Raw genomic sequence first — 18092 nt, 5'->3', positions numbered from 1 at the left:
GGGGGGGGGGGGGGGGGGGGGGTGCACATGGTGCATTGATTATGAACAGTTTCCAATTCCTGACTCTACCACATATCAAACACAAATATACTACTCCTATGCCTCCATGGTAACTGAAGGAATGCTTCCCTGTAGGGCTGCGCGAGGCTTTGGACAGAGCTTTGGATCCGAAGTAGCTTCGGACGCTTTGGTATCCGAAGTAGCATGTCCAGACCGAAGCGCTGGCTTCATTAGGCTTTCTGAAGTGGTTCAGAGCTTCCAAAGCGCTTTGGAAAAGCTTCAGAGCCTCTTCAGAAACCCAGCCATGGGTATAATGGGGAATCAATGAAATATCTGTAACTGTTGTTTTTTGTCTGATTTGGATGAAATTTGCAGGGATTGTAGTCTCTGCTGAGAGCACGAAGCCTGCCAAGTTTCAAGAAGATCAGTGCAGGAGTTTGGGGGGAATTGCACCCCAAATTCTTGAAAGCAAAACTCATGTTACGTCTGTGTGTTAAGCCACAGGGGGGTGAAACGGCAGGGGTGGTGGCTCCTCATGAGGCCACAAAGCCTGCCAAGTTTCAAGAAGTTCAGTGCAGGGGTTTGGGGGGAACTGCACCTGAAGCTGCAGACAAGCAAAACTCATGACATTGGTGACACGGTGTGTGTTAAGGCACAGCAGGGTGAAAGCTGCAGGGGTGGTAGCTCCTGCTGCAGCCACGATGCCTACCACCTGTCCAGGAGATCAGTGCACCTCTGGCTGCTGACAGGCAAAACTTGTAACATGGGTGCTTGTGCAATTGACTGTCTCTGTCTTGGGGCATGGGACACACTACTGCAGGCCTGGCTCCTAAGCTACTGTGTTACCAGTTACCAATCAATCATGATTCACTCAGGGACCAGCTCAATACACAGTACCTAGCTAATGTAACCAGTTAATTACGAATCAATTAACACCTACAAAAGCACAGACTAAGGAGAGGAAATAAACAATACAGACTATCAACTGCCCCAAGACAGAGACAGTCAGTTGCACAAGCACCCATGTCACGAGTTTCATGTCAGCAGCTAGGGGTACAGGGCCCCAGAAGCCCCCTGCACCAATCTCCTCGACAGCTGGCAGGCGTTGTGGCCGCAGCAGGGGCCACCATCCCTGCAGCTTTCACCCTGCTGCGCCTCAACACACACTGTCACCCATGCCACAAGTTTTGCTCGTCTGCAGCTTGAGGTGTAGTACCCCACAAACCCCTGCACCGATCTTCTCGAAACCTGGCAGGCTTTTGGGCCTCACCAGGAGCTAGCACCCCTGCAGTTTTGACCCCCCTGTGTTGTAACACATACATGTGACATGAGTTTTGCTTTCAAGAATTTGGGGTACAGTTCCCCTCAAACACCTGCACCGATCTTCTTGAAACTTGGCAGACTTCATGCTGTCAGTAGGGACTACCACCCCCTCAAGTTTCATCCAAAAAATCAGACAGAAAACAAAGTTATAGATATTTCATTGATTCCCCATTATCCCCTATGGCCAGATCTCCAAGGAGGCTCCGAAGCTTTGGAGCCACTTTGGCCGGATTGAAACAGAAACCCGGTCCAGAGCTCTGGATCGGATCCCTGGCATGCGAAGCCGGATCGGATCACTGCCGACTCACACAGGCCTACTTCCCTGTAACTGTTGCCTTCATGAAGAACGTGAGTTTTTTGACATCCTCTAATTAGTAATGTCATGTAACTGCTCTGGAGTGCATTAGGGCTCCTGAAATTTTACACTTAGAAAGCTCTCTTTCTCAAATCGCATATAATTTCTGTATTAGTAAATCAAATAATAAAACATGTCCAACAGAGGTATTAGTGAATCCTCCCTTCTTTGGAATTAAAAAAAAAAGGCAGACAGCTGAAAATAGCACCATGATTATAACCAGGCACGCTGTACATGTCCACTATAAAATAAGTGAGAGTGTCAACTTAAGTTGGTGCTACATAATTCTGAATGGCACAAACACACACATTATATATTCATAAGTTATACAGTTTATGACAAACAGGTCTATTTCTTACCTTCCTTTGCTTATGTCTTGCTCGTTTGGCTGCCCGAGAGCTGCTTACTGGTTTGGTCTCAGAGCTATTTATAAATTGGAGTAAATCTTCCACTTTTCGATGGTCAACTACACTCTCCCTTTCAGAAATCTGGTCCGATTTCTTAGGCTGTTCCTCTTTCCTTTTCGTCAGACGTAACCGTAGTTTTTCCCTCATTTCTGCATAATTTCTACTGGTTGGAGCAGCTGGTGGCTAAGGGATGAAAGAAAGATGATTTACAATTCTGTGGTACAAAATTTCAAATAGAGCCTATATAGGTTACAACATAATATCAGAATCCAATGCCAGTTATGCTGCATGTGTAATTTGCTCAACAGGTAACAGCACTGAGACAACAGAATTTGGACTGGCTCAAACTAGAAGCATTCCATTCCTAAAGCAATTCTGCAATCGTAGGTATCGGTAGGAAGATAACTAAAGACCCAGAGACAATAAGATGACAACCTGGTACCATGTTGACGTGTGGCAACAAACTCAAATAGATACTTTTAGTGTTTTTGAAACTAAAATTAAAAAAGAAACCTTCTAATATGCTGCCCATGAAAGGGCGTGCACTTCAAGTCTCACCACTTTGAACCAAACACTAAAGACTAAAGAAGGCAAAATGATAAGTTAATACACTTTAAAAACTTAGTTAAAAATGCCTCAAACTGGTCAAAATTGCTGTTTCAATAAATCTTATCTTTACCTGAAAATTAAAAATTCCCTATGTAAGAAAGTTTGCTCATTTGAAACATAAGATTTAGTAAATTTAAAATTAAGCTCTTTGTTTGCAATAGGTGAGGCCAGCTCAAAACAGGTATTCTGTAATTAAAAATGAATCATTTAACATTTCAGAACCAGTTACTATACAATAAGTTCCACATGAAGAAAAGTTTTAGGGTCAAGGAGCAACTTCATAATTCTTTTGTTGAGAATATTCTCGAAGCGTTCCTTTCTAAATATTCCTTTGCTCAACTCTAGCACATTGCTTACAGCTAAGCCACTGAGTAACTTTATGCTTTTTATAAAGAGTCTGGAGGGAACACTCTGCTACAATATAACCCCGTTAAGCACTTACAGAACCAAATATCTTCTCTCCACTACCACCCCTTTATTCAGTTTGTTGGCCCCTTAAATTACCTCCACCTGAACAGCTGCTTTACAGGTTTTTTTTAAGATGCAACAGTTCAATTTTCCAGTTCAATTCTACGATTTTTCACTCCCATTTCTAACGTCTGTAGGATCCTCCCCTTACTTCTCTGTCCTTTAATACAGGGGTCAGCAGCATATGCCTTGCAGAGCTGCAAAGCTTTGCGCCTGAGCTTGTGCTGGGGCTGAGAAGTGAGGAGCTGGGATGGGGAGTCAGAAGCTGTGCCCATAAGGCTGCTGCTTCTCTTCACCTTCTCCCCCTCCCCCAAGCCTGTGGTGTGAATGTAGCTTTTAGCTAGAGGGGAGCTGGTCAGGGTCCGGGAGCTGCACCAGGGCTGAGGAGGTAGATGATGTGCCCAGGGTGCTGCCGCTTCTCTCCTCCTGTTCCCTATCCCCAGCACCTCAAGACTGCAGACAGAGCACAGCTTCCAGCCAGGGCCAAGGAGAGAAAGTGGCAGCAGCACAGAAACAGCTTCCAGCTCCCCTTGCACTCGCACTGCAAGCAGGGAGCAAGGGGCTGGGAGAAGCAGCAGTGGTGCCAATGTAGCTCATTTGCATGGCTCTGAGAGGAGAGCAGCGAAAAAAACCCAACTAACCAAAAACAACCAAACAAAGAACAAACTGTGCAACTTACTCCTCCATGGCCGAAGAACTCACAGTAGCAACAGTCACAGTATTTTCCTTCTTTCTGATTTGTTGATGTTGAGGTACTGGAGCTATGTTCTGAACAGCTATCTTCATCTTGGCTCTCCTCTCCATCATACTGTTGATGATCATATGTGTTACTGTTATCACAGCGATGGCCCTCACAGTCTGGGTCACTGTATTAAAGCAAACAAACAAAACAAGGTTTTGTTTATATATTCTGAAAACGTCTGAGAGAGGTATACAGAGATAGATATATTTGTATATGCTTCAGGAACAGTGGTTCTTGAATCTTATAACTAATGAAAATACTGCCATCTAGTTATGATCACAGGAGAATCAGTCTGAAACTGTGGTCCATTGATTCCTGGTGGTAGAGCTGTACTGCTACCCAGTGCAGCCACAGGCGGCAGGTAGTGGAATGACCTTCAAGGAAGGTAGGCTGCAAAATAAGCAAGGGGAACTGACAAATAAGCAGTCATAGACCAAGCAGCAGCACCACCACCGCGTCATGGGGACAGCAGATGGCGATGTTTTCCCTCCTGAAAAGCCACGTATATCTGCTAATGGTGCTGTAACATGGCGAGTAGGTTGCCACTATTAATCTGTCCAGCCCCCAGCCATGGGTCTACAAGTCCTCAATGGTGGAGCAGGTAGATGTTAGAATCTCAGTGGCTGTGAAGATGGACAGAGGCTACAGCATAACAAGATCTCCAATTGAGTTGGTCTCCTTGCCACTGGATCAAGGTCCTATTCTGTTAATAACTATGTGCAGCAGAGTCTCCACGATAAAAGAAATCAAGCGGACGCGTCTTCCATGAAAAGAGCTTTAGCACATTTTTCAAGCCCTTCACTGACCAGCTAGTGATGCAACAGCAGGATTGCAAGGGCTGGACCTCTGGGCCATGAACTGGCACAGAAGAGGCCATTACAAGAGGGTCATCTATGATTTTGTCCTGCTCCTTGTATGAGGCAGGAGTGCAATTAGGCAGCTGTAACAAACTGAGCAGCCCTCTTTAGGATCCTCTCTGCTCACCCCATGTGGGGAGTGGGCTAGAAAAGGGGCTCTAAACTTACCAGGCACTTTAACACATGCTCCAGTTAGAACATGTCAGAGCAGACTTGATTAACTGAGTCTGCTGTAATCAGAAAGCTCCAGTGTGCTGCAGTGTCTCACGTATTCAGCATCCCCACATTTCAGTGGCAGTGGGGGTGCTTTAATTAAAGCTTGTCAAACAAGCTTTAGTTAAAGCAGCCCTGCCGCCATTTTGAAGTGCGGGGATGCAGAATACACTGGATGCCGCAGGCATTTTAACTGAAGTGGCTCCTGAGGTCCACTTTGATTAAAATGCCCCCTGCTCTGCCCTGGAGCACGTGTACAGACACCCAGTCTCCCTACTTGTTTCCTGACTGGATAACTGTGTCCAGTGGGATTGCTTTACTGTGGTCAAAAAACAAACAAACAATGAAGACACACAATCAACTTTGGGACCTGGAACATCAGAACCCTCATGGTCAATTAGCCATTTTCAGACCCACAGATAAGGCAACTGTGGAAGACAATCATCCTTGACTGCAATGGATTGCTAATGACTGCTACTGATTCCTGGTGGTTTACAGAGAACTGGATGATCACACACAGCTTGGCTTCTTCTTGGTTTTCTCTTTCTTCAACAGGTGTCCAAACTCTACTTTAGTCAAGAGCCTCCAAGCCAGCTGAAAATAAAAAGCCACCAGTGGTCCATCCAGTCCACTGTATTCAGAAGAATAAGCAGGCAGCTGTGTAGCAGACTGTAAGACCAGTCTGTCCTGAGAAAACTTTCTTTCTTTCTTCACTAGACAAGAGGTTTTGGTCCTTAAATATTTTAAAATAACCCTGATCATTGCAATTCTGCAGCATCCTGTAATCTACCACATCCAATCCTCCTTGAAACCTGCTAAGCTCTTAGTTTTTTTTTTTTCATTCAATTAGTATATGGAATTCAACTGCAGTAATATCTGGTAAAAGTATTTCTTTGGGTCATTAATATCCCCTTGTCTTCGTACTAGAGGGACGATGAAATGGAGGCATAATCTATTCTCTAGATATATTTATCAGGATACTTTTGTATTTAATCTCCTTTTGAAGATAAAAACTGATTCTAATCTTCCCAGTGTTCATCTGAAATTGTTTTCTGTGCCTCTATTCATGCTCACCACCCATCTCAGAATCCCTTCCATCTCATTTTTAAACTGAGTGACCAGAGCTGAATGCAGTTTTCATCAGAAGACAGATCACTTATTCGTATCCTGTCACAATATTTTTTTCTGAATTCTTCTCCACGTCATTCACTAACATATCTTAACATATTTTGTAGGATGTTAGCACCTAGAGACGCTAACAAAAAAAAGTGTGGGTTCTATTGCACTAGGTGCCCTATATCAGAATAAATCTCTCCCCTTTGTAAAGCTTCAATAATTTTTTTCAGGCCTAAATAGCAACAAATTGTTTTGTGATATCAGAAATATAAATCTAACCAGATGTTATACAGTTAAATCTCTTTGACACCAACTCAAGTGTCAGCTTAATTTGTATTTTCTCCACTGATAAGTATTGCTGTAAGCCTTCTTCAGTCTACTCCATAACAACCACAACAGTGCTATGGGCCAGAGCACTCAGAGGATTCAACTGGCACTGTTCAAATGCTTGGATATTATAGTGACGCTGATTTAACAATCTTCCCTAACATCTTACAATTGCATAGGGTTATTTGTTTGAACCTTTGTAAGATCTTTACAAACTTGAAACACTGCAAGCTCTATAGGACTGTACCCATAGTTCAAATGAGGAACTGATACCCTAGGTAGTTTAAAATGTCATGCTTAAAAAATGTTTAAATATGGTACCTTGCTGAAGAAGCATGCTGTCTATCTGGTTACCGAGCAAAGTTGGATTATTTTAAGATTACACTGCTTTTTACTAATCTTTAATGCTTTTTGTGTTTCATGGCTATGCTAAATGAGATGAAGCCTATTTCTGGTATATGCATCATCAGAAGAATTTGCACTTAGGTCCAAACTGCTTTGTTATTGGGGAAAGATGGATCAACTAGAACAGCAGTTCCCAAACTCTGAGATTGTACACCAGCAATTTAAAATAATACAACCGTAAGTACCACAAGCAAATTTTTCAGTTCAACCTAAAGTACCACCAGCAAATTTTTGTCATATACAGCAATTATAATAAATCTGTTAATGTGTACCACTGACAGGTTGTCTGCGTATCACTGGTGGTACCCATACCACAGATTGGGAACCGCTAACTGGAAGGAACAATTTGTTTTCCCCAATCCAGATAACATTTTTGGCACAGACAGCATTTTAAAAAAAAACATTTAAGAACTGAGCAGGTTAAACTCTGGTGCTACACAAGAGCATGGAACACTACATGTTTCATCACCATGGCCATAGTTGTGTGTGCAAGGTCACAACTGAGCTGACTTAGGCAAAGTCTCACAGCCACACCAGGGACGTACCAAGTCACAGAACACAACACTGTTCACATTTAACTAACAGACAAGGCACACTCTCTCAGTGTAATTGTTTACGATGTGATGTGATAAGTGTGCTTTTTAATTTCAACTGTGTTACTGTTTTAATATAAATATAAGAATAACCAAAGTCCACTCACCTGCACACACTTGGTGGAGCACTTACAGAACTGTCTGTGGTTGAAGTAGGGGGTGCAACGGTGGGGGGGCAAAGACCTAAATGGGGATCCACAAATCCAGGGGCTGTTGCAGCAGTTTTGGGGAAAGATGGAGCAGCAAGTTTTGGAAGATGCGGGGTAGAAGCTGGAGACAATGCAGCAGGAGAAAGTGAAGGAAGTGATGCTAAACTAGTAGGGCTATTCCGTGGCGCTACAGGTGCAGAATGTCTATGGTCCTCTTTATTGATATTATGGAACACTTCACCTAGATGTGAAAAAAACAAGGAAAAATTTACGAGCTTTTTCAAAGGAAATGGATCAACATTACCACTTAACTACCTAACCAACCATTCCAACTGCAGTACCTGCATCCTGACTTCTATTCTTTTTAAGAACCACATAAGTGATCCTTTTCACTATAGCTATATTTTGGTCACAAATCAAATAAGGGGGGAAAAAAACCCCTTAAAACAGACTTCAATGGGTTAAGCAGCTGCTCTTTTGACATTGACACTTTGGTAAAATAAACACTGATTTTAAGATTAATTATAAAAACCTTTTCGGATAAGCATACAGAAAACAACTCAAATGTAATACCTATATTTTAATCAAAAGAAGCTGTTTACCATTTACATAGCATAAGTGATAATACAACCTTTATGTCTGCGATTAAATTAAGCAACAACATCTGGTAATTTTATAGGAATAGCAATCCTTACCTATTGATGAAGGTCGCTTGGATGATACTTTAAACTGGTTGCTGCTTGACTGCACTGTAGTGGCTGTGCAGGAGACAGAAGAAGTGGCAGAAGAGGTTGCCATGACAACTTTATTAGCTTCCATAAAGGCATCCTGGAAATTGTACAGACATTTCTTCTTTGCAGCAATTTTTTTCTCTTTGCTATCAGTAACTGCTGTTGCTTCATTGCTAGATGTAGTAGGAAGTGCTTCAGGTCTTATTTCTGAGAGTGCTGGTGCTAATATATCACTCCCTTCAATTGAAACACACAGTAATTAAGACTCCTAGAATTACCAGAATTGTGTTTTATGGCACTTTGAGTTAAACATGTGGTAATGTGCTGAATCCTGACGTGCTACATCTAAAAGGTGTGTTGCTAATGTTGACCCAGTAAGACTACTAAAGTGCGTGCATTTTCAGTGAATACAGCCATAAATTTAAATTCTCAGGCAAGATTATCATATAAACCAAAAGTTACAATTTGAAGAATGTTTTAAACATTAGTAATGGTAACAAGTGGCACCCCACATTTCCATATATTTCTGTATGTCCTTTTCAAATGAATTTAGGCTTTCTGAAAAGTTTCAGTTTAAGCAGCTTGAGTTTTACCCCCAGGCTAGTCAGTTAACAGTTACAGCACAGGCAGTGGCAGTACACCACTTCCATCATGGAGGGTGGGGTTTGTGATATAAACTTCTATCCAATAATAAATGAACTGATATTGCTGGCTCTTTTGAGATCCGCCAGATACACATGCCTGTGGCTGTCCCAATACTATGGACTATAGCCAATGGACTATATTCTACTTTTTTTTTTTTTTGTAATGCTACTACTGTAGCTGGATACTAATTGGCTGCAAAGGAGCCTGCAAAGGAGACTTAAAACAGCCTGGGTAAAAGAACACTAATGGACAGTCTTCTTTCAATATGAAATATTGGTTATGGCGAGAGAGTAGTAAGATGCACAAATTACTCCTTGCTTCAAAAATATTTTATAGGTTTCCAACATGTTGCTGTAAACTGGCACAGATTGTACAACACCATCAGACTTGCTGGTTTAACAAAGCAAGATTTACTGAACCTTTGGCACAGGATCTCCCATACACATGAAAGTCTGAATAAGCCTTTACCCTCACATTTCTGACTCCTGACAGGTGTGAGGGGAAAATGCACTTTACTTGAAGCAGCAGTATGTTAGTTTGTACCAGCTCTACAGCGTTTGTATATATTGGGCACTTCAGCGGGACCTTTTGGTGCTTTTATCTAATAGCTGATTCAATCAGCTATTAGATAAAAGTGCCAAAAAAGCCCCACTAAAGCACCTGATTTATACAGCTGTTGAATGAGCTGGGTCCAACTCGTACGATGCCTCTTTTGGGTGTGCACTGGGCTCAGCATGGGGGTACAAGAGTTTAAAGTAAAGCTCTGGGTTTTGTTTGTTTTTTAATGTCTGTAAGCAGCCTGTCAACAGGCAATTGATATTCTTCTCATCTCATCATGAAAAGTGAAATTAAATTATTCGAGGGTCTAAATAATGTAACACAACAAAACATTCTTTAGTACGTGCTTTATTTTTTGCACAAGTGTTGTCCAGTCAGCTCTCACAGTTTTGGGCTACCACAGCTACAAGAGGAAGGAACCTGTGGTAGATATTGTGGTATTATTCTAGCCACACTCCTACAGTTTTAAGAAACAAGAATAAGGTCTTGGTAGAAGGAAACTCAGGAGTTTTATCTGGTCTCCCTACCTTACGAGAGTCACCAAATTCACAAATCTTTTTCTGTAACTACACAAATCTGAAAATGCAAACCTCTGTCTAAATATCAGAGCCAAAAGGCATCAGTTTCTTACTGTTAGTGCACTTATCATGATATTGAACAGCTTTTATTTTCATGTTTTCAGCCACTGTAATAACATAGACGGGAAATTATTAAAGCAAATCTTTGCCAGAGCCACTCTCAAAAGCGACAATGAAATGCACCAGTGACAAACTGCCATGTTCAGTTTTATAATGTAGTTTTCTTAGCTATTCAGTGTGAAGTTATAACAAACCCTCACCAGGAAGTGTGTCAGGCAAAAAAGTAGCAGGATTCCAGTTCTTGTCACTCATCATTTCTTGTTCCCAAAGACTTAGAAATTTAGAGCTATTCCAGTCTGGAGTGCTCCCAAAGCAGCTGGGATAAATATGATCTTGGAGTGATGCACTGAATACTTGATGCTTGTTTGTATGATTCTGAACCGGTGCTGGTGGTAATGCCTACAAAATTATAAGAGTATTTTCTAATTAATATTCTGTTTGCTTCTACAGTCACTCCAACAGCAAAATTCCACTCATTATGAAGTGTTCTGATCACGAAAGGCATTCTGGAAAACTGAAGTAACAATGATCATATCCCAAAGAGATAACTAGAATAGGTTTATTTCTTTTTACATATGGATAACATGGATATATTTCTTTTCTGCATGTATGTCTGTTAACAAATTACCTGTTTTATACACGTATAAACAAATGTATACTAGCTTTTTATAGCCTTTAAAGAAAAAAGTTTACTGCAGAATTTAGAAAGAAAAATCTCCTTCATGAAAAAGCTGCGCTCATGTTACATTTCTGCGAGTCTTCATTTTTTAAGAATTATATATGCATAAGCACAAACCTAAAGGAATCTGACTGCCTATGGTTTCTCAGACAACAATCCTCTATGACAAACCTCTAAGCATGGAGGGGGTGGTGCTTTCTTGGGACCACAGCAGCTTTGTCTGCTCTCAGGCATTCCCTGATGCCAGCCCAGGCTTGGACTTCTAGGACAAGGATGTGGAGGGTAGAGGGTCCAGGCTCTAACCCACTCCCTGACCCTGCTTTTTGGTCCTTCACCCTCCCTGGCCCCAATTCAAGGAGGTCTTGCTGGAGAGAACTAAAGCTAAAAACCGCAAGTTCAATTCCTACCAGGGCAATGCCTTATATCCTGGGATCCTACAGACACATAAGCCTATTTTCCCATGTTAAGTTCCTGTGAAGCATCTGAATTAATACTTTGCCCTAGGACAACAGTGGCTAACTGCCATTCAGGCTGCATATGTAAATGGCTGTTACCCTCCCCCACCCACCCTTTTGATGCAAAACACATCTCAGGACAATCAGCCCAGTCTCTTCTTATCCCAAAGGCATTTACTAGGGCAAAGGCAGGTCAGCCAGAGATTCTCTAGTCCCTTCGAAAGGATCAGGTAATCCCTCTATCCCTGACACAGCATATGCAGTCCAGAGCACCTCCAAGGATTGCTCTGCTGTTCTCTTTTGCAGTCATTCCAGCCCTAAGTCCCAAAACTGCTCAGCTGGTCTTTCCCCACCCACCTCTCTCACTCACTCCAGACAGTCTTTTCCAAGGATTAACACCCTGCTTGTTCATACTCCCCCCTCCATTGTTATGTTCATCTCCCTCTTTATTTGATCCCTCCAGACAATATCCTTCAAAGGATGAGTACCACGCCGAGCCGAGCCATTGGCTACTCAAGTTCTACTGATGCTGGAGATTCCTCTCCTCTTGTTTTGCACTGTACCTGACAAAGGACTACTTATTAGGTGCAGCCTATAGGTGATGCATTTAAAATGGAACAAAAGCCAGAGCTGCTAACAAGTCCATTACCGCATTAGAATCTGTGCACCACAAACTCATGACTTCTCTCACCCCAGCTATTACTTGTCATGTTTTTCCCCAGACAGATGCATAACAGAAAAAGATTTAAACACCCAGATCCATAAATTTGTTTAAAATTCCTACGGATTTCAACGGGAGTTAAGGTGTTTACATAACTTTGTGGACCTGGCCCTTAGTGACTTGTCCAAGCTCACAAAAGTTGCATCAAAATTAAGAAATGAACTCAAATCTTACCCACAGGACTTACTCTGCTTTAAGCAAAATGTGATCTTTCTTTTGCTTAATAACGTGATAATTTCTCCAAATACAATCAAGTCCTATGCATTTTTTAACCTGTATCTGGAAATACCATACACTCACTCACTCACTCCTCAATCTTAACAGGATTTCTGGCCACCTTACAATACAAGTATAAAGTCTCCATTGCAATTTTCAAAGTTTACCCACACTTCTTGCTCCACTAACTTATTTCTTTGCTTTCTCCAATGAGTAATGTTAACTTGCTTCATTCTCTGCTGTTTTTACTCACTTCATGCCTGACTTTATTCAGCTCCTTCACTTAATTCAAACCCATTACAAACCTCTTCCTTTTACCTATTTCTCAAACTACAAACACAATTTATCCTATTCAGAGTACCCTTGTTTTCCCACCAATTTACTACCTACTCATTAGAGTGTGCATCACATAACTTTCTTCACTCCTTGGCCCAGGGGTGGGCAAAATGCGGCCCGGGAGCCATATGCGGCCTGCCAGGCCATTCTATCTGGCTCGCGAGGCCTCTAATAAATTTAGAAAATTTATATTCATCTGCCCCGGCTGCCTATCATGTGGCCCTCGATGGCTTGCCAAAACTCAGTAAACGGCCCTCCGCTCTAAATAACTGTCCACCCCTGCAGACAATGCCTATCACCTTAATAGTTTACTTGCATTTGACTACATACACACCAATAGATGTATTATGTTCCGTGCTTTTTTTATGTCACTGATTAAGATTTTAAATGTAAAAGTATTATTATTTCCATACTTAAAATACATTTTCAAATTCTTTGGGTCTCACATTAAAGCCTCCATCTGAATAGAACGAATCTATGACTCAAACCAGCTGATCAGAAGAGTGACATGTTCAAAAGGGAATTGTGGGTTTCTGTATTTGAATAACTGACACCTTCAAGAGAAGATTCTGCTTCAGCTAAAGAATCTGTTCCATTTTCAACTAAATATTTTACCTTCTGACTACCAGGTCTGTAAATATAGCCAGTAATCTGAGAGTGAAGTTGACTTCTCCCCTTAGGCATTATCACCATGAGCAGTAGAGGATTCAGCCTAAATTCAGCCTTCCAAAATACAACCCCAAGAAGCTTTTCATTTCAGTTGCAATTTTTCCCTTTGAAAAAAAATCCTTATTTTGTCTCTCCAATCAAGTTTTAGTACCAACTGAGAACTCATTTTTCACATAAATTTAATCCTAGAAGAGACAGAATGCAAGAACCAAATTTTAGAACCCACTTTTCAGATTACCTTGCTCTGAAAATGTGAAGCACCTTTTGGTTCAAATTTGCTGTTATGAAATGCATATCTCCTGACAATTTGGAAGGGCACACCCCTCAAATCTTAAAAATGAGGGGGAAAAAAAACCCCAACAAAACAGACACGGGACAACAGCCCACTAGGATACCCTGCTTTAGATTTCATATGTGTATGCTTTGGAAAAGCTATCAAGACAGTTACGTGATCCTCATTTCTTCAGTATCAGTGTTAAGAAAATGGATCCTTTTCTTGTTACCTAGCCATGCTATTCTACAAAAGAATTTTGTTGAATTTGCACTCTCTCCTAAAGGTACCAGCACATTCAGTGGTAGTCCTCAACACCTTGGCATATTTACAGCATCAACACATTATCTAAACCCAGGATACCAATGCCAAGAAGGAACACTCTCGCCTCTTCAATGCTTTAAATCTCAACCATACCAAAATACAACATATAACAGAGCTATGGTACGCTAGAAAGGATTGTGGTAATCTTTTAAAAATTTGCTACATTTATGTATGTCAGTTCTAACAAACTCTTTACCAGGGCTAGGCTGATGGAAAGAAACTACTAGCTAAATGATGGCTAAATTCCATCATAAGATTATATTTATTTTTATTTTTAGTTCACAGATTATACGAACAAATTACCCTGTAGAATAGTTGATTATGGTTTCACTGGCACACAGCTCTATTAGTGAAGCAAAGTATTTTATACATATTTACAATTGTTCTTCTATAACCAGAAAGCACTTTCTTCACCCTACTTACCTTATTGTGTGTAAAGGGAGAAGCTGTATATAAGGTGGGGTGGATAAGTGGACGAGGCAGATGGGGAATAGTATGCAATGGTATATGTCCATGGATATGAGGATAAAGGTGAAGTGCAGGATGTGCAGGCTTTTCTGGGTTTATAAACTGATGACCAGCAGGAAGACGTCCAGCGGTAAGTGCTGAGGCAGTCAGACCTGAAGCTTCTTGTTTGCAAACATGACATTCACAAGTATTTGGACCTTGATCAACCTGTAAGAGTGAAAAAAGTTAACCTTATTTTGCCAGACAAATAAATCAGTTAGTTTTCTGGTCCCTTTGCATATGGCAAAACAGTAAGTTTAATTTTTTTCAGTTATATGCAACTGAGAACAAAAGGTACAGTTTACAGATGGGCAACACCGATAACATTAAAGGAATAGGGTTAAAACTGAAACCCAATATACCTCAAGGTTTACATGTCTGTAGCAAAGGCCATTACAAATATTCAGAGGATATTATGGACATTTCTATAGTCAAGACTAAAAGCACAGATGGTATAGTTTGGTTCTTGCTTGGAAGTGAAGAAAAATCCTTTTTACCTATCAAGCTATTCAAAAGCTGAATCATCAGGTTACATACTCTACTAAGTGCAGTTCTTTAAGTGCACTGCCCAGATATACACCATCCATGCAGAATACAGATTCTTCATACAGAATCTTAATATTAGTGGCCTCTATAATAGCAGCAGGGTAGCTCATTGTGGAAACAAGCATATCAGATCTGGACAACCCATATAACCACCATAATTCTTCTTGGCTGCTTTGTCCCATGCACTGCATGGACATTAACTCCCAAGAAGTCATCTTACTGAAGGAAACGGGTACTAGTAATCTAAATAAATAGCTGTGGAAGAGCTCTTCCAAAGACAGAATGAGATCTGGACTTCTCTGTAGACAACATAACATTAAATAAGTGCATGTCCTACATGTCTAAGAATAATTTTTTTTTTATGGAAATAATGGGCTGCCTGCACTTTCACTGAGGGAGCTATTACCTTCAACAGGCAGAATACATTACCCAATTTGTAACCAATTTTGATATCATTCAATATTAAGCTCAAGAGTCTCCATGTTGCCATAGCATGTTCTTTAAGCCCATCTCTACAGGCTTTTTAAAACATATAGGGTGTGTACACACATGCTAAATTTCTAACAGTTAAGCCAACTTAACTGTGAGAGGACACATATGTGAAGCAAAGTCAACTTAAATGCAGCACAAAATAATACACCTCCAAGGTGTATTATCAGCTTAACTAACGTGGTGCAAAATAACACACCTCTTTGGAAGTATATTATCTTAGGCTACATTAGTTAAGTCAATTTAGTTCACAAGATGGCTGTGACTATGTCAAGGAGATACAGTATATGCACTCTGACATGACTTAAGTTGGCTTAGTTAAGTTACCTTTAAGTTGGCTGAGTATGTGTGTAAACACCTTCAGATTCTGAGTACCTGGGATATAAGCCGAATAGCTTGGTTCTGGCTATCGTAAAACAGAACACCCTAGTTCAGTCTACTATTAGTTCCCCTTGCCCTTATTTATAAAGAATAATGGAAGCTGGTAGAACATTAAATATTAGATAGCAGAAATAAATTGAAGGACTAGGTTTGGTACAGATCTCAGAGAACAAATAAAATTGTTTTATGAAATATTGTATATGGGAAGTGCTTCTAGTCAAAGCTGTAATTCCCCTAGCTAATGGTGTTGCTAAAGACAACATTTTATTTATTTTTTATACACACACTCCACCATTTGGAACATTATATATAGAACATTTTATATATATTCCACCATTTGATACTCAATATATTCAGTTTATTTAAGAAAGGTTCTTTAGACTAGCAGTGTCGTCCTTAATATATATATATATATATATATATAAATAACAGACAAACATTTGACTAACATGACATTATATATACACAAGCAATCAGGTTATAACAGAAGATAACTGGTTTTTCTCAGCAGCACATATAGCCTCCTTTGAAACATAGCAATTTGATCTTGTAAAAAGAAAAAAAAAAAGTCAGCTCACTTGAAATATTATTTACCAATTAAAATCTAAAGCTATTAAAACGTTAAGCAGTGCTAATTATGACTCTTCAGGCATTTTAGGGAAACAAATTAGTAATTCAATATGGTACCAAACCACAGGAGATATATATGCAACACATTTAACGAAAAAAAGAATGAAGTACTTAGCTATCCATGACTCCCTTTGTATGAAAATCTGTTGCAAACTGTATTAATTATTTCTACTGCCAGTCCACTGTTCTAAAACAATTAGTAACTTAACATTTTTCCCATTAAAAGAACAGATCCCAAAGCTCAGAACAGCCAATTCATCCTTTATTTCTGTTTACATATGTTAAAAGTTCATATTGGCAGGAGTACTACTTGCAAACAGGAGGCAGCCTTTTCTAAGACAGCAGCATCAACATAAAAGCTCAGCACCTGATAAAAATGTCAGACAGGTGTTGATTCAAGGATGGAACTGCCAACCATATTTCTGCTATACATTCATGTGTTAGGCATATGTCTTGTGACTACCTAATAATATCTCCATGGACAAATATATTGAGTATGAGCACTAGCAGGTATTCACATACCCTGGTGTAATTTTACAATGATTTTTTTGTACATAAATGTAAACTACAATGGAGTACAAGATATACAACTTAACTAAGGTATGGACAAACATTCCCTTTAGGTGCTTTAAAATGTGAGGGTGAGCTGCAGCTGCACTAGAGCGCACAGCAGCTATTATGATGAAAACATTACATGTGCATGGTCTTGTAACAGTACAAGCTAACTTAGTGAGGAGGGCTTTAAATTAGGTTTGCCAGAGGATGGAGACCAAAGCCCCAAGGTAAGTGGGGAAGCAGGTGACCTGGAAAAAGCACAAGCTGGAAGGGGCAACAGGAGGGGCCTGCAAAAAAGGCTGATGGGAAATACTCAATGCTTTCTTTTTACCACAGTCTTCAAGGCAAGGTCAGCTTCCATGCTACTGTACCTGGCAGCACAGTTTGGGGAGCAAGTCAGCAACAGTGGTGAAAGAACAGATTAGGGACTATTTAGAAAAGCTGGATGTGTACAGGTTTGTGGAGCCAGACACGATGCACCCGAGGGTGATGACAGAGTTGGCCAATGTAATTGCAGAGCCACTGGCTATCATCTTTGAAAACTCATAGCGATTGGAAGAGGTCCTGGATGACTGGACAAATATAGTGTCCATCTTTAAGAAAGGTAAGGTGGAGGAACCAGGGAACTACAGAAGAGTCAGTCTCACCTCAGTCTCTTAAAAGAATCATGGAGCAGGTCCGCAAAGAATCAATTTCTAAGCTGGGGTGGGCAAATACGGCCCACAGGCTAAAATCTGGCATGCCAGGCACTTTCATCTGGCCCAAGGTGCCCCCCACTACCCTTCCACCTGCAAGGGTGGGAGCAAGGCACCTACACTCACCCCCAACATGTCCCATTATGCCTCGCTCTCACCCTTGTGGGTGGAAGGGCCAGCCCCCCTAGCACAGGCAGGGTTGCTGCTGCAGGCTTCCTTGGCATCCCGCTTCCTCTGGGCAGCAGGTAGGGAAGTAGGGCGGGGGGTGGGGGGGTTACTGTAGCTGGGTGAGAGCAGAGTGTGGGGCTGGCTGCAGCATGGAGCCCTTGCCCAGGGGTGGGCTGCAACAGCATGGAGCTCAGGTGGCACTTAAGGCAAGGGATGTAGTGGTCATGGGTGATTTTAATTACCCGGACATCTGCTGGGAGGAACAGTCAGTCAGGACGGACTGTTCCAGGAGGTTCCTGGCTGAGATACAGGAC

At 41.1% G+C, this 18092-nt stretch overlaps 1 protein-coding gene across 3 annotated transcripts in view; it reads right to left on the bottom strand.

The window, feature by feature from the left end:
- FAM193A (family with sequence similarity 193 member A) overlaps positions 1-18092 on the bottom strand; it is a 155060-nt gene that overhangs the window by 32020 nt on the left and 104948 nt on the right. For 2 of the 3 annotated variants that reach the window (XM_019526283.1, XM_019526285.1), the window contains 6 exons: positions 14231-14482; positions 10337-10535; positions 8260-8532; positions 7523-7805; positions 3842-4028; positions 2038-2268 (listed from right to left, as the gene is read on the bottom strand). In XM_019526283.1, coding sequence (XP_019381828.1) covers positions 2038-2268; positions 3842-4028; positions 7523-7805; positions 8260-8532; positions 10337-10535; positions 14231-14482 — 1425 coding nt within the window. The remainder of the gene's footprint in view (positions 1-2037; positions 2269-3841; positions 4029-7522; positions 7806-8259; positions 8533-10336; positions 10536-14230; positions 14483-18092) is intronic. The other variant, XM_019526284.1, reaches the window with a different exon arrangement.

Source organism: Gavialis gangeticus, unplaced genomic scaffold (assembly GCF_001723915.1).
Source record: "Gavialis gangeticus isolate Ggan-Ray unplaced genomic scaffold, GavGan_comp1, whole genome shotgun sequence".
Taxonomy (NCBI): Eukaryota; Metazoa; Chordata; order Crocodylia; family Gavialidae; genus Gavialis; species Gavialis gangeticus.
Note: the sequence above shows the minus strand (reverse complement) of the source record. Positions and strands in the feature narration are given on the sequence as shown.